A 17,656-nucleotide genomic window follows, 5' to 3' on the forward strand; every position below is an offset into this window, starting at 1 on the left:
AGGGAGACACAGAATCCAAAGCAGGCTCCAGGCTCTGAGCTGTCAGCACACAGCCCAATGCAGGGCTCGAACTCTTCAAACGTGAGATCATGACCTGAGTTGAAGTCAATGCTCAACCAACTGAGCCACCCAGGCGCCCCTGGCCCAGTGTATTTTAAAGAGGTTTAGGGATGAGTAAAGGCAGTGAAATAGTCTGTAACTTTTCTTTCTTTCTTTCTTTCTTTCTTTCTTTCTTTCTTTCTTTCTCTCTCTCTCTCTCTTTCTTTCTTTCTTTCTTTCTTTCTTTCTTTTATTTTAAAGTAACCTCTACATCCAACATGGGGCTCAAAACTCACAACCCTGAGATCAAGAGTCGCATACTCCACTGACAGTGCCAGCCAGGCACCCCTGTAACATTTCTTGATTACATGTGGAGTCAATGGTGCCAGCGACAAATATCACCTCAGTGCTCATGGGTTGTGCGAGGGGCTCCAGTTTCTGTTCTGTGATGTACAGGACTCTGTTCTTTCTGCAAAGGAGGGCAAGATCCACAGATACACAAAGGGAAGTCAGGAAAATCATTTGTGTGACCTAAAAAAAAAGAAGAGCATTTTACTAAAAGAAAAAAAAATTGCTAGGCTAATTATAAATTGAGGTGGCTTCAAACAGATTCGCTGACCTCTGTAGCACAGGAAAATTCTGGTCCTTCTCTCCTCAAGGCCAGTTATCTGCTATGGATCAAAGGACTTAGGTCAGCAAATAAGCAGTGTGTTAACTTGAAGGCAGTTAACCCTTAAGACCAGCTGGAGTGCTGTTTACAACTCCTCTAGAAAACTTCTCTGGCTCCACTTTAAACACTAACAAGGGAGCAGAACTTTATGGGGAAGATTTCTTCCATAATCTGCCTTTCTGGGTTTTGGTGGAGAAAGAAGAGAGTGTCTGGGGAGAGCTGATTATTGTACATCTGATGTCATAATTTTCTCAATTCAGCAAGACTTTTAATCTTCCTGGATAACCCCCTCCAATGTCATGCTACCTGAGATATGGCTATCTAGTGCTACGGATAGGGATCAAGAAATATCCTCTAACTATGATATAAGGGAGAAGCAAGTGCAGAATATCAAAGCTCTCCAAAATTATTTCCTTCTTCTGCATCCATCAACAAAAACGTTTCTAAAGCTTGTGCATGTAATATTCTCTTATGATGCTTAAAGCCTATCTATGTCTACTGTAATATTCTTTTACCATGATAAAGTTGTTAGTTTTTTTCCCTTTTGTCTTGACCATATTTACCAATGTTAGACTCATTTATTTAAAAAAAAATTTTTTTTTCAACGTTTATTTATTTTTGGGACAGAGAGAGACAGAGCATGAACGGGCGAGGGGCAGAGAGAGAGGGAGACACAGAATCGGAAACAGGCTCCAGGCTCTGAGCCATCAGCCCAGAGCCCGACGCGGGGCTCGAACTCCCGGACCGCGAGATCGTGACCTGGCTGAAGTCGGACGCTTAACCGACTGCGCCACCCCAGGCGCCCCATTAATTCATTTATATATCTTTTATATTTTTGTCAATTATAGTTATTTTTATTTCTGTTTATTATATTATCTTTAGTGCTGTCTTCCTTCTAGTGTCTTCAGTAAAATTAGGAGAATGCATAGTTTAATTTTAAAATGTTTTTTTTTTCAGTTTAAAATTATTCCATAAAATCTGTTAAATCAGGCAGCCTGACGACGTTATTCATATCCTCTATATTTTACCTATTTTTGTGAACTGAGTGGCATTCTCACAGAGAAATCTGTTAAAATCCATCTTGTGTCCTTATATTTCCCAAAGCTTTTTATGTATAAAGAGACAACTGTCAGTTCAAATCTTACAGGGTTGAGCCATTAACGTGAACGGATAAACCTGGTTTCACGAAGGCTGTTATGAATTAGGGGGGTGCCTGCCCTAGCCAATGGAGTCGACATTACCTGGCTCCATCAACCATTTATTATGGGAGAACAGTGGTCATACCATAGAATTTTCTAATTAAAAAAATTTTTTTTCATGTTTATTTATTTTTGGGACAGAGAGAGACAGAGCATGAACGGGGGAGGCTCAGAGAGAGGGAGACACAGAATCTGAAGCAGGCTACAGGCTCTGAGCTGTCAACACAGAGCCGACGCAGGGCTCGAACTCATGGACCGTGAGATCATGACCTGAGCCAAAGTCGGATGCTTCACCGACTGAGCACCCAGGCGTCCCAGCATTTTCTAATTTTTAAAAAGAAACAAAAACTTTCAGATCATGTAAAAGTTGGCAGAGAATCTGAAATATTTAAACTACAGAGTGGGAAAAGGAAGTGAAATATTGGGACCATAAACTTACCATTTCCTACCCTTGTGTAGCCTATGTTTAGAAAACTGTCATTCATAAATGTGCATCCACATACCCTAAATGAAATGCTAGCAAATCATATACTCTTGGAAGAGAACTAGATTCCTCTTTCAGAGTAGTTCGACTCAGTATTTGTATATCCAATAATATGAAGTAGGATTTTGCAAAGAGGAGTAAAGGTGAAATTTGTTAATAATGAATTTGCCATGCTAAGGAAAATAATGCACATATTATTTCTCTCTAGATCATCTGGCTTTGAATAAAACAAGCTCCTTCTGGGCATTGACATTATGGCTTCTTGTGAGTTTGTAGTGGGGATTCTCTTTCTCTTCCAGACTGGAACTGGGCTCCTAGGGAATTCCTTACTCCTTTATTTCTATTTGTTGACTTTGTTCACTAAACACACTAAGAGACCTACAGACCTAATTCTCAACCATTTGGCCTTAGCTAACTTTCTGATCCTTTTCTCTAGGGGAATCCCTCAGACACTGGCTGCTTTTTGTTTGGACAATTTCCTGGGAGAAGCTATGTGTAAGATTGTCTTTTATACTCACAGGGTGGCCCGAGGGGTTTCTCTCTGCGCCACCTGCCTTTTGAGTGGCTTCCAGGCTATTACTATTAGTCTTAACAATCCCAGGTGGGCAGAACTCAAACTGAGAGCTCCTAAGTTTGTTCAACCCTCCTGTTGCCTCTGTTGGATTCTTCATCTCCTGATAAATATTGTCGTGCCAGTGAAAGTGACTCACCCAGGGAATACTAGAAACATGACAAAAAGGGATTTTGGACTGTGTTCTGTCAAAGGGTCCAATTCATTCATAAGCTCACTCTGTGCATTCCTGTTTACCTTCCTTGATATTTTGTGTTTGGGACCCATGGGTTGGGCCAGTGTCTCCATAGTGCTCTTCCTGCAAAGACATAAGCAGAGAGTCCAATACCTTCACCACACCAGTCTCTCTCCCAGAGCCTCCCGAGAGACCACTGCCACTTTTACTGTCCTGCTTCTAGTGAGCTTGTTTGTTTCCTTTTACTTTCTGTCCTCTATCTTATCACTCTATATGACTTGCTTTGTCAACCCAAGCCTGCAGCTGGTGAACATCGGTACGTTCCTTTCTGCTTGTTTTCCAGCTTCCAGCCCCTATGTGCTCATCAGCCATGAAATTAAAGTCTTTGTCAGTTGTAAAACAAAAATCTCCAAATAGTCCGTTTACAAACAGCTACCCTTCATTCCACAATTTTTTTGAATACAAAATATTCGCAACTGTGAGTCTAACTGTGGACTCATTTAAAATATATCCTGGTTATGTTTCAATGTGAGATTTGTCTCGTGATTTAATTTTCTAAATGCATTTAGTTTCTTGTTGAATATTGCCTTCCCATGTAGCAAAATATGTTCTATTCTCTGCAGAAACTGCATAACCCAAGAAAAATGGGCTCACTTATATTGACACTTGGCTTCACCCTAATGACATGGCAGGACCTATATAATAACCTTAATAGGAGACCCACTGGATACTCTTTGTGCCCTACCACACATGATCTGAATTTGCTTTTAAAGGCCTCATCCTTTAATATGAATCAGCCAAAGGCCAGCAGCCATTTGAAGAAACATTCTACCTTGATAGAAAAACACAGGGATGGGGGGGGGGGGGGAAGTAACATGGAAAAAACAAAGCATATTAAGGAAGTAGAATAAAGTCCTGCAATTTGTAAGTAATATCATTGATGAGATATGAAATTCCACTGCATGCATGAGGCAAGGATAGGATGCTATTAAAATGAATGACAGAAGACTAAAATGAACTTTTGGGAATCAGGACCATGACAGAAGAAAGTACTCAGGCAGAGGGGTTGGAAGGTAATATGAAGCAACCTCTAGGAAATTGGAAGAAGGGGAAAGTACACTGGAAACATTAGAAAAACAGCAAAACTTTACTGGATGAATAATAGATAGCGCTTGGAGAAAGAAGTGTAAATGTGGAGAGGAGAATAACATCAAAGAAATTCTACAAGATGGTTTGTCACATCCATTAACAGACTAACGAGGCCTATTTGTTTAATGGGAAATGGATCAAAATAAGCCCATATCTAAATTTTAAAATATTGGAGAGACTAACATTCTATAGTTCCATCCATGGCATTGCAAGTGGCAAGATTTCATTCTTTTTTATGGCTGAGTAATATTCCATTGTATGCATTTCACTTATGTGGAATTTAAGAAACAAATGAATATTGGGGGGAAATAGAGGCAAAGCAAGAAACAGACTTGTAACTATAGAGAACAAATTGATGGTTTGCTTGGGGGGGCAGTGGGCTGGGGATGGGTTAAATGGGGGATGGGTATTAAGGAGGGCACTTGTGATGAACACTGGGTATTATATATGAGTGATGAATCACTAGCTTCTACACCTCAAACTAATATTGCACTGTATGTGAACTCACTGGAATTTGAATAAAAACTTGGATGAGAAAAAAGTATTGGAGAGAAATAACAACTTCCTAAAGATTCTGGAGAGCAAACAACTGGTCATATCCAAAGGGAGGAAAATCAAAATGGCCTCAGGTTTCTAAAGAGCAACATTGAAAACTGGGATGTGATGGAACAATGCTGTCAAACTTCTGAGATAATGATTTACAAACTCAAATTGGATACCTGTCAAACTAAATTAAAAAAAATTTTTTTTAACGTTTATTTAGTATTGAGAGACAGAGAGAGACAGAGCATGAGCGTGGGAGGGGCAGAAGGAGGGGGAGACACAGAATCCAAAGCAGGCTCCAGGTTCTGAGCTGCCAGCACAGAACCAAATATGGGGCTCGGACTCACAAACCGCCAGACCATGGCCTGAGCTGAAGTAGGACGCTTAACCAACTGAGCCACCCAGGTGCCCCTCAAACTAAATTTTTTTAATGTTTATTTTTTAGAGAGAGAGAGCACAAGCAGGGGAAGGGCAGAGAGAGAGGGAGACAGAATTCGAACCAGGCTCCAGGCTCTGAGCTGTCAGCACAGAGCCTGACATGGGCCTGCAACCCACAAACCGAGAGATTATGATCTGGGTTGAAGTCCTACACTCAGCCGACTGAGCCACCCAAGAGCCCTGGATGCCTGTCAAACTAAACTCAGGGATGATTTACAATAAAGGTGTTTTCAGGGGCGCCTGGGTGGCTCAGTCGGTTAAGCGTCCGACTTTGGCTCAGGTCATGATCTCACGGTCCATGAGTTCGAGCCCCATGTCAGGCTCTGTACTGACAGCTCAGAGCCTGGTCAGATTCTGTGTCTCCCTCTCTCTCTCTGACCCTTCCCCGTTCATGCTCTGTCTCTCTTGGTCTCAAAAATAAATAAATGTTAGAATTTTTTTTTTAATTTCTAAAAAAGATAAAGGTATTTTCAGGAAGGCAAGGTCTCAAACTATTCTATTAATGCTTTCCCAGGAATTACTGAAGGCCAAACTCTGTAAAGAAAGTAAGTGAAAAAGGGGGCGCCTGGGTGGCTCAGTGGGTTAAGCGTCTGACCTCGGCTCAGGTCATGATCTCGTGGTGTGTGGGTTCAAGCCTCTCATCGGGCTCTGTGCTGAAAGCTCAGAGCCTGGAGCCTGCTTCAGATTCTGTGTCTCCCTCTCTCTCTCTGTCCCTCCCCCACTCATGCTCTGTGTCTCTGTCTCTCAAAAAGAAATAAACATTAAACAATTAAAAAAAAAGAAAGTAAGGGAAAAAGAAGAAAATATGGATCCCTAGAAACTGGAGCTTCAACGATATGAGATAATGAGATCTGTTCAGTGGTAGAGAAAGGAAAGCCTAGGTTGACAGCTGTATAGCCAGTCTAGAGATTGGCTATAGTCCATTTATTTATAGTCCCGTTGGTGGCAGAGGAATGTACTAAAGAAGAAAATTAAACTGATAGAATTCCTGATGGGTTCTACTGAAAATTTGGGAATGAATAAAGAGTTTGTACATGGAGAAGCCAAGTATATTAAAACACATGAATTCTAATTTGGGGAAGTTAAAATTAGTATGAGAATACAAATTTAACATGAAACCTCACATAGCTCAGTGGTTAATAGTCGTAATGTATAAACACTGATGATTTATTTGATCAAAATAGATGTATTTCAGCTAGTGTGGAGGGTTTGCCTTTCCGTCAAATGAATCTCTAAATGATACACTGGCAAATATTATGGAAATATATTGGGTATGCCCGACTCCCAGGGGCAGTCCTGTGAGCGGGATCGGGGAGTTCCCTGTCTCCCTCTCCACTTCCAGCGGGAAGTCACTAAGGACTAACACCTTTTCATCAGATTTCCTCTGATTTACCCTGAAGTGTATGTGAGAAGGATGTGCATTGCCAAGAGATGTGGAATTAGGTTCCAGACTCCAGCTATTATCTTTCTCTATGAGAATGAGATAAAGGGGGAAAGTTGCCAACGTGTCATGCTAGTCTGAAACTTTTCAAAGTGTTCAGATTGCAACAGAACTGCTGAACAATTACAGAATAATCCATGACACAAGGGTTACCTGGAACAAGTGTCCCTGGGGCAGCTAGAGAAGTTATTCCGGTTTTTCAAGGTCACTTGTGGGGGCAAAGTCTGGCAAAAAAAAAAAAAAAAAGTGGAACAAATTCAATGGGAAACAACCCTTGATCCTGAGGAAGACTTGAACAAAGTAGATGGCAAGAGACTTGCCAAAGAAAGAGAATCATGGGGCACCTGCGTGGCTCAGTTGGTTAAATATCCGACTTCGGCTCAGGTCATTATCTCGTGGTTCATGAGTTTGAGCCCCACATCTGTGCTGACAGCCCAGAGCCTGGAGCCTGCTTCAGATTCTGTGTCTCCCTCTCTCTCTGCCCCTCCCCTGCTCGTGTTCTGTCTCTCTCTCTCAAAAATAACTAAACATGTGAAAACAAACAAAGAAAGAGCATCATATATGAGCTTTCTGAGAAAAACTAGAAGGATGATCCAAATTTTGTTTATGACATTGAAGTTGAGTTCCCACAGGATGAACAACTGCAGTCTTGTGGCTGGGACACAGAGTAAGCTGATGAATTCTGCTATATAAAAACCTCAAAATAATATATATTGGGCTGGCAGAAAATCTATGTTTATACAAAAAGTGTATGAACGCGGTTCTAGCAAAATCCATTAAAGAACACTAAATGAACGTGTTGGGTCATGTTTGGATTGACCATGTTACTTTTCAAAACTGGGACATGTAGAGTATCTACTACTTAGATGCATGAGGAAAATAAGGAAAACAAAATATAGGAATCTGCATTTAAGGAGCTTACAATCTTGGGATGAGCACTAGGTGTTGTATGGAAACCAATTTGACAATAAATTATATTTAATAAAAAAAGGAGCTTACAATCTAATTGCAAGATAAGTAAAAAACTTGTGAAAAGCTAATTAACAGTATTAGGCAGAAAAAATATTACAGCCACATGCTCTTTAAAGATTAAAGAGGGTCACAATATTCAAAGATATAATGTCAGAGAATGACCTAGATTGTAAGGAAGTCATGAAGTAGCAATGGAATAACATTAGCACTTAAATCTAAATCACAATCTTCCTGACCCACCAATCAGATGTGGACTCCAGAGTCCATTCAAAGATTAGTGTTTCCTTACCTGGTTGTAGATAACATTGTAATTGGGGCATTCTCTGTCTCCTACTTGTGTGTTACCCATAGATACTGCATTTTTCCTCTTATCCCATGTTTGATCTGGGTTTTTTAGTTGTGTTGTTGTTACATTTTGCATTTGTTTGTTGAGGATGTGTTAAGCAATTCAGAATAAAAGAAACCAGGGGTCCTTTAAAAAAAAAAAAAAAGATTGAAGAGGGTCAGATTACCATAGGATAGGACAGTCAGGGAAGACTTTGTCCTTTAGTGGTGAGATCGGACTTTGCCTGGTGCTTGAAATGGTAGTATTTGGATAGAAGTTTATATAGAATTCCAGGTGAAGGAAACTGGGAGGGAAAAAAAAGGCGGGGGGAGGAAGGTAGTGGTAAGGAGATAGGGATTAGGATATTTTATTTGAGGAACAGTAAGCAAATTACGGTTTGATAAGGTTGGAGGGCATGTATGGTTACCAGGGGATTATTCTGTATGCATTATGTCTTTATATGTATTTAGCTCTGTTTGTTATGTAGGTTCCTCATCTATTTGTTATGTATTTAACTCTGGAGTAGAAGAATGCCCTGCAGTTGCAAGTGGGGGTCATTTGATGGACAACAGGGGAAATCTGAGCCCCTGGGATCAGGAAATATATGCTAAAGACTTTCTGAAACCCTGAAGCTCTTCCCATACATAGAGGTTTGCTTGTAAAATGGGAAATCTACCCATAATAAATGAACATAATAAAGGCCAGTTTAGGCCTGTTCTTGAGTTTGGACCTACAAAGAGAACATCTTTGTTGAACAAGGTTTATGTGTACAAATACATCTTTTGTCATATTAGAATACTGTGTAATTGGCAGAAATTCTGTTTTCTGCAAGGAAATTAAAACTCATTAAATAAATGTTTAAACATTTTTTTTTTAAAGAAATATACTAGGTAATATGGAGAATGGTAAAAGATGGGAGCAGAAAAGTGACGGGGGCAGATCATGAAGGAGATTATAAGCTATACAGGCCGTGCTTAAGAGTTTGTCATTTGGCTTTCGTTGTGTGAAAGCCTTTTTTTGAATAGTTACTTCATTCTGTTAACTGTTATACAGCTGGGCTATGGGAACTGAGTATTTTGTACTGATAACGCGATCCTGACTTCCGTCAAACTCAGCCATCTCTGATTTCCCATCCTGCGTGCCCATTTTTGTCATCCGTTATCTACAATGCTTTCTGGAAGCTGATGCAAAGTTCAAATACTGGAATCTGTATTTACCCTACCAATTTAAAGTATAAAGAAATTTAAGAAAATAAACACAGGCTTACAAAATCATCGAATGTACTAGAGAAAAGAGATCTAGACAGGACTTTCAGGAAGTAAAAGATGGCCAAACTGGAAATTTTATTTCTGCAGTAGATTTCTGTCACAGACAGGAGGGTGGGATGTCATGAGGGTACCACCGGAACTGTCATGTTCAAGACCCAACACCATAGCTAAATCTGGGCATTAGAAGCCTTTGCCACTGACACCTCATCGGACTTTCAACATTTTAATAGCTAATAATTGGGGATATAACCTTCTGTAAATAAGATCATTATCTCCACAACCTTGCCTGACAGAGCAATCAGCAGGAAAATAGCATGCCTCACTTCTATCTTCCAAACATCAGCCAAGTGTTAAGAGAACTTAAATTTTATTTGGATTTAAAGAAAAATGTAAGACAATTTTTAAAACCTAGTCCACTCCCACTAACCTAGCCAAAAAGGAACTGGTGAGTTTATATTTTTTAGCATTACAGCTTCCTCAGTTCAGGAAGGCACACTGAGAACACAGTGGATTGATCCTGAGGGCCAATTTACATCCATCAACATAATCGAGAAAAGATTAATCTAGAAACCAAAGCATGAACATTACAAAGTCTGTTAATATAATTCACCGTATCAATTCTGAAAGTAAAAATTCAGATGTTACTCTCTCTACAGTCTTTTTTTAAATTCCAGTATAGTTAAACGTACAACGGTATATTAGTCTCATGTGTACAGTATAGTGATTCAATAAATCCATACAACTCAGTGTTCATTATGGTAAGTGTACTCTTTAATCTGTCTCATTTATTTCACCCAGCCCCCCACCCCCCTCCCCTCTGGCAATCATCAGTTTGTTTTCTATAGCTGAGTCTGTTTTTTGGTTTGCTTTTTTTCTTTGTGTTGTTTCTTAAATTTCCCAGGCAAGTGAGATCATATGGTATCCGTCTTTCTCTGACTGACTTATTTCACTTGACATCCATCCATGTCATTGGAAATGGCAAGGTTCCACGGTTTTTATGGCTAAGTAATATTTCAATGTATATAGATACCACCTCTTCTTTATCCATTTATCTATCCATGGAAACTTGGGTTGCTTCTGTAATTTGGCTATTGTAAATAATTAATAAACATAGTGGTGCAAATGTCTTGTTGAAATGGTGTTTTAATATTCCTTTTTAAATGTTTATTCATTTGAAAGAGAGAGAGAGAGAGAGAGAGAGAGAGAGAGAGAGAGAGAGAGAGAGAAAGTGAGCAGGGGAGGCCAGGGAGTGAGGGAGACACAGAACTCAAAGCAGGCTCCAGGCTTTGCGTTGTCAGCACAGAGCCCAATGCGGGGCTCAAACTTACAAACTGAGAGAACATGACCTGAACCGAAGTTGGACGCTTCACCGACTGAGCCACCCAGGTACCGCAATATCTTTGGATAAATACCCAGTAGTGGAATACTGGATTGTATGACATTTCTATTTTTAATTTTTTGAGGAACCTCCATACTGGTTTCCACAGAGGTTGCACCAGTTTGCATTCCCACCAACATTGCACGAAAGTTCCTTTTTCTCTACATCCTCACCTGCACTTGTTTCTTGTATTTTTTATTTTAGCTATTCTGACAGGTGTGAGGTGATATCTCCTTGTGGTTTTGATTTGCATTCTCTGATGATTAGTGATGTTGAGCATCTTTTCATGTTTCTTTTGACCATCTGTATGTCTGCTTTGGAGAAATGTCTGTTCATGTCTTCTGCCCACATTTTAATTGGATTATTTGTTCTTTTGGTATTGAGTTGTATAAGTTCTTTTTTTCCTTTCACCGATTTTTAAAAATTTTTAAATTTATTTATTTAAATTCAAGTTAGTTAACATACAGTGTAGTATTTTTTTAATGTTTATTTATTATTGAGAGAGAGAGAGCACGAACAGGGGAGGGGCAGAGAAGGGGGAGACACAGAATCCGAAGCAGGCTCCAGGCTCTGAGCTGTTAGCACAGAGCCCAACGTGGGGCTCGAACTCACAACCTGTGAGATCATGACCTGAGCGAAAGTTGGACATTAACCGACTGAGCCACCCAGGCACCCCAACATACAGTGTAGTATTGATTTCAGGAGTAGAGCCCAGTGATTCGTCACTTACATATAACACCCAGTGCTCATCCCAACAAGTACCCTCCTTAATGCCCATCACCCATTTAGCTCATCCCCCCCCCACCTCCCCTCTAGCCACCCTGTTTGTTTTCTGTATTTAAGCATCTCATGGTTTTCCTCCATCTCTGTTTTTATCTTATTTTTCCTTCTCTTCCCCATGTTCATCTGCTCTGTTTTTTAAAATCCATGTGAGTGAAATCATATGATATTTGGCTTTCTCTAACTTATTTCGCTTAGCCTAATACCCTCCAGTTCATCCACATTGTTGCAAATGGCAAGATTTCATTCTTTTTGATCACCAAGTAGTATACCATTGTTATTGTATAATTATATTATATTTGTTATATATATATATAACATAGATATTATTGTATAACATGTTATTGTATAATTATATTATATATTATATAATTATATATTATATATGTGTGTGTATATATGATATATTATAACATGTTATTGTATAATTATATATTATATAATTATATACTATATGTGTGTGTGTATATATATATATATGTATGTATATACATAATTTGAGGCCTCTTATTTGGTAGGGAGGCCTACCACTCATGCATCCTGTGTTCTGACTCTTCAGAGGGCTGCCCATTTCTGTCTAGCTTCATCCACAGCACTTACAGAACCAGCATAGCTTGAATACCTGAGGGCTGCTGAGAACAAAAAAAAAAAACAGGTGGGGAACAGCTTGCTGAAGTCAGTATGCTTTGGTTTGATCAGGAGAAAGAGCATAACCTGAGGCTTCTCCCTTGGAAGGGAGGGAGAAAGGTGGAGCATGCACCCAGCTCCATGCAATCCAGAAGGCTGTCTGAGGGACAAGTATCTGTTTTACCTGACTAGGGCACAGATGGGGAGTCAGCATACTTGGGATGCCTCCTGGCCATTGAGAACAAGGGAGAGAGGAAAGCTTGTTTCTATAGAATGAGACAACTTGCAGTCCCACAAACCTATACCAGAGGTAGTAAGAGATTACATACTTCTATAAAAGAAACCGGCAAACCTAACTGAGAAATTGTACACACAGGCCCAGAGAAGTTGCACCCCTCCTAAAAAAGGTCTCAGAGTCTTCCAGAATCTCTTACCAGGCTTATCGGTAAGGGTCTTCTCCTAAATGAAGCCAGTCCATAAAGACTGGAGAAAGTGGTTGTCTTTTGAAATGCATGGATCTTAACACAAAGTTATGATACATATAAAGAAATAAGCATGGCCTAAACACAGGAGCAAAATAACCCCCCAGAAGTTGGTCTTAAAGAAATGCAGTTATGTGACTAACTTAAAAATAATTCAAAATAACCATCATAAAGATGCTTTACATGCTCAAGAAAATGATGCATGAACAAAATAGGAACACCAACAAAGAGACAGAAATTATAAAAAAAAGAATCAAAAAGAAATTTTAGGACAAAAGAATATAATAACTGAGCTGAAAAATTTACTAGAAGGGTTCAACAGCTGACTTGATCAAGCAGAATAATCAATGAATTCAAAGATAGATCAATTAAAATTATACACTCAGAGAAATAAAAAGAAAAATGAAAAAAAAAAGTGAAGAAAGCCTAAGGACTTATGGAATGACATAAAGTGGACCAATATATGCATTATGGGAGTCCCAGAGAAGAAAGGAAAGAGAAGGGGGCAGAAAGCTTATTTAAAGAAATAATGGCTAAAAACTTCCCAAGTTGGGCAAAAGAAATGGATATCAGAATCAAGAAGCTCTGTAGACTTCAACTAGGATGAATCCAAAGAAATCCACACTTTATAGTTGAGTCTTGAACAATGTGGGAATTGGGGGCACTGACTCCATCTTTTCAACATGCAGTCAAAAGAAATTCCATGTATAACTTTTGACTTCCTTTAACCTTAATAGCCTACTGTTGACCAGAAGCATTACTGATAACATAAATAGTGACTAACATATATGTTGTATGTTATCTGTATTATATATTGTATTCTTACAATGAAGTAAACTAGAGAAAAGAAAATGTTATTAGGAAAATTATAAGGAAGAGAAAATACATGTACAGTACTGTACTGCATTTGTAAAAAAAAAAAAAAAAATCTGTGTGTAAGTTGACCTGTACAGTTCAAGCCCATGTTGTTCAAGAGTCGACTATATAATCAAATTGTCAAAAGTCAAAGACAAAGAGTATTTTGAAAACAGCAAGAGACAAGCAGCTTGTCATGTATATGGGAAACCCCATAAGGCTCTCAGCAGATGCCTTGCAGGTCAGAAGGGAGTGGGATAATATATTCAACATGCTGAAAGAAAAAAAACATGCCAACCAAGAACTTATATATCTGGCAAAACCATCCTTCACAAATGAAGGAGATGCAGAGACTTTCCCAGAAAAGCAAAAGCTGAGGGAGTTTATCACCACTAGACCTGCCTTACAAGGAATGCTAAAGAGAGTCCTTCAAGTTGAAATGAAAGGATGCTAAATAGTAACATAAAAGCATACGAGGGGTTCCTGGTTTGGCTCAGCTGGTGGAGCATGCAACTCTTGATCTCTACATCATGAGTTCAAGCCCCACGTTGGGCATAGATTACTTAAAAAAAAAAAAGCATATGAGGGGTGCCTGGCTGGCTCAGTTGGAAGAACTTGCAACTCTTGATTTCAGCGTCCTGAGTTCGAGCCCCACATTGGGTGTAGAGATTGCTTAATAAATAAAACTTTAAAAAAGCCGTATGAAAGTATAAAGCTCACTGGTAAGTACACAGACAAATACAGCATACTATAAAACTGTGATGGTGGTGCAGAAATCGCTGTATGGTTTAGAAGTTAAAAGAAGTATAAAAAAGCTGCAACTATTAAAATATGTTAATGGATGCACAATATAAAAAGACACAATGTATGACATCAATAACAAGGTGAGGGGAGAAAGGTGAAAGTGTTGAGTATTTCTTTGCAAGTGAAATTAGGCAGTTGTTAGTTTAATACAGATAGCTATTTAAAATTTTTTTAAGTGTTTATTTATTTTGGGGAGACAGAGAGACACAGCACAAGCGGGGGAGAGGCAGAGTGAGAGGGAGACACAGAATCTGAAGCAGGCTCCAGGCTCTGAGCTGTCAGCACAGAGCCCAACGCGGGGCTCGAACTCACAAACCGTGAGATCATGACCTGAGCCAAAGTCAGATGTTCAACCAACTGAGCCACCCAGGCGCCCCAGACAAAATAGATTTTAAGTCAACAAATGAAGGCCATAAAATATAAGGTGAAAAACACCTGAAAGCCTACTAGCTTGTGATAATAATTATTATTTTTTAACTATCTTTTAACACACATATGTAAATAACAGTGGTGTAGGTATGCCTTTTACACTTTTAATGGGAATTTCTTTTTACACAGGTTATGTATTAGTTTCTCCTCTGTACATACCTTCACAAGTTCCCACAGTCCCCTTGGGTAGAACATGTTAAAAATCGGGGGTACATATCCCCCTCCCAACACACACAGTTGCATTCAATTCCTATACCAAAAAAGTTTTAAAATTTCATCACGAATAAACAAATATTTACAACTAATGAGGAATATATCAAAGTAACAGTATACAATTATGTAATATAATCCAGTTTAAGAAATACAATACATAAAATAATTGTGCTTTGTTTTCTTGTAAGAACAACTCAGCAAAATAAAATTCCAGTTTATTGTTGGAAAACACTGTTTCACACACACTTCAAACAGGACAAACAATAAATAAACAGCAACTTCATAGACAAAAAAGGGGGAAAAAGAAATTTCATCTTGGCCCTTTTTCATTAAAATTTTTAAAGTTTATTTATTTTGAGAGAGAGACAGAGAGGCTGCATGGGGGAGGGGCAGAGAGAGAGAGAGACTACCAAGCAGGCGCAGGGAAGCATCTCACCAACTGTAAGATCATGACCTGAACCCAAATCAAGAGCGGGAGGCTTGACCCACTGAGCCTCTCAGGCGCTGGTAAGTTTTGATTCTTTTCTCCTCCCTTGTTGCAGATTCCCACTGTGGTTCTGGGGGGCTGGCAGAGCAAGAGGTCATCTGTGGGTGGCGCTCCCCACGATGGGACTCTCCACTCAAAGATGACCCTCTTTACATTTTCAGACTGGACGTGGGGGATGAAGAGGTCCTGGTGGCATTTTTTGTCGTTGTTTATCAAGTTTAACTTTCCCTTTTTCACTGTCTAGTCATCATCATCGATCTTCCGCTTCTTGGTGTCCACATCAGCATCCTCACCATCTTCCGCTGCCCGTGTGTCCGTAGCTGCCTTGGCCTCATCATCTTCCTCTCCATCCTCTTTCCTCACCTCGGCCCTCCACCTCCTTTCCCTCCTCCCCTTCTTTGTCTTCCTCATCTACCTCATTGTCGGCTTCCTGCTCCTGATTTTCCTCATTAGTGTTCCCATCAGCGGGTGCAGCTCTTCCCTTCTCCACCTCCTCCACAACTTCCTTCTTCTTCTGTAAGTCCTTGGTGGTGATATCGGAGCTGGGGTCCACGGCTGTGCCTGAAATGATGGAACATGCCAATGGCCCCATGCAGCAGATTCAAAAGCAAGCGAGAGTTGGAGGACCATCATGGAGCAGGCATGCACCCGAGGTGGGAGAGCGGGTTACCCGAACAATGCAAAGATGGCTTTTCAGAGCAGCCCATGGGGCCATGAAATAGCTTTGAATCCCTTTAAAAACTACCTTTTCATCTTTCCTCCTCTCTGAACTTACCACATTCCTGAATTTTATTCACCATGCCCTTGTTTTCCATTATCTTCCACTTAAGCACAAAATATCATTGTTTTTCTTCCTTTTTAAAATTAAAATTTTTTTTAACATTTATTTATTTTTGAGACAGAGAGAGACAGAGCATGAACGGGGGGAGGGCCAGAGAGAGAGGGAGACACAGAATCTGAAGCAGGCTCCAGGCTCTGAGCTGTCAGCACAGAGCCAGATGCGGGGCTCGAACTCACGGACTGTGAGATCATGACCTGAGCGAAGTCAGACGCTCAACCGACTAAGCCACCCAGGCGCCCCTCCTTTTTAAAATTTTATGAATGAAACATCCTGCAGATATATTTCTATGGCTCAATGCTCATGTTATGATAGATTCAGTAACTTTCACTGCTATGTACTATTCCGATGTAAAGGTACTCCAGACCTAATTGTTCACCCTACTTTTGATGGGTGTGTTTCATGTCTAGATTTGTTACTGCAATATTAATGAGAGCAATGCTATTGTGTTTGATGACAGGGAAAGCATTTTAAGAATTTGTGGCTGTGATTAAGGCACTTAGGGGGAAGCAAAAGACGGACTTTTGGAAGAGAAACAACAACAACAAAAAAGGTCAAACAAACAAACGTTTTTCTCCCCAGGAACATTGAGGAGTTTCTTCTGAAATTGTGTTATAAAAGGAATTTTATCTTCTTCCCTAACAGTATAACCATCAGCTCTTTATCTTTGTTTCTATCTACTATTTGATATCTGAAGGAAAAGTGTCAGAAATGTCAGAAGAAATACAAATATTTAGGTTCAAAATTGCCAACTGCAACAGAGGAATCAGGCACTGTTTAGGAAGTGGTTTTTGTAGACTCAGGATATAACAAAATGTAATTACCACTTTTTGAAATAAGACAAGTAGTGTTCTGATGGACCAATTATGTAGTCTCAAACAGGTTCCTTGCCTTGCATGACCTATAAACTAGTACATCTGATTCCCTAATTCTGGGCTCTGTTCTAATCTACCTGCGTTCACAAGGAGGAAATTATTTCCTTAGTCTAGGGCTTTCAAAGTTATCTGGTTAAGTACCCTTAACATCACAGAAGAATGGAAACCTACAGCAGCCACTCTATGACTGGATATTACTTTGATTTCTTCTTGCTTTTAAAACGTTATGCCAATTTGCATTCTTTCCCATAAAGCATCATTGATTCATTATAAAATATCTAAATTATTTGGCGGATAAATTGTAAATATTTTTCTGCATCTTAAATTTGATGCTCCAAGAAGATGTAATTGTACCACTCTTAGAGATAATGAAACTGTGGAAATAATGAAATTCACTATCCTAACAGTCACAATTTTCCAGGTACATACAGCGATTGGCAGTCAGATCATCAAACTAACACATACTAGGCCACACAACACTGCACTGTTTTTCGATCTCAGCTGGACAGTGATCCACTTTCATAATCACCATAGTATGCAAAAGAAAAGCCTATTAAAAAAACCTCACAAATACTAAATTGTCCTCGGTTACTGACATTAACACACAATGTCCC

The 17,656-nt window shown here is 39.5% G+C and overlaps 1 protein-coding gene and 2 pseudogenes across 1 annotated transcript; 2 read left to right on the top strand and 1 right to left on the bottom strand.

The window, feature by feature from the left end:
* The first annotated feature begins 2,646 nt into the window (after positions 1-2,646).
* On the top strand, positions 2,647-3,555 carry LOC125152655 (vomeronasal type-1 receptor 1). Its single transcript, XM_047834784.1, has one exon. It carries the CDS (start codon positions 2,647-2,649, stop codon positions 3,553-3,555), a length of 909 nt encoding a protein of 302 aa, XP_047690740.1.
* Positions 3,556-6,682: 3,127 nt separating this feature from the next.
* Positions 6,683-7,416, top strand: LOC125152578 (centrosomal protein of 19 kDa-like; annotated as a pseudogene).
* Positions 7,417-15,569: 8,153 nt separating this feature from the next.
* LOC125152579 (prothymosin alpha-like) lies at positions 15,570-15,921 on the bottom strand (annotated as a pseudogene).
* Positions 15,922-17,656: the final 1,735 nt, after the last annotated feature.

Source organism: Prionailurus viverrinus, chromosome E2 (genome assembly GCF_022837055.1).
Source record: "Prionailurus viverrinus isolate Anna chromosome E2, UM_Priviv_1.0, whole genome shotgun sequence".
Lineage (NCBI taxonomy): Eukaryota > Metazoa > Chordata > Mammalia > Carnivora > Felidae > Prionailurus > Prionailurus viverrinus.

What these genes read in the sequence shown, in the direction of transcription:
- LOC125152655 (XM_047834784.1), top strand. Translation starts at nt 2,647, where the DNA reads ATGGCTTCTTGTGAGTTTGTAGTGGGGATTCTCTTTCTCTTCCAGACT.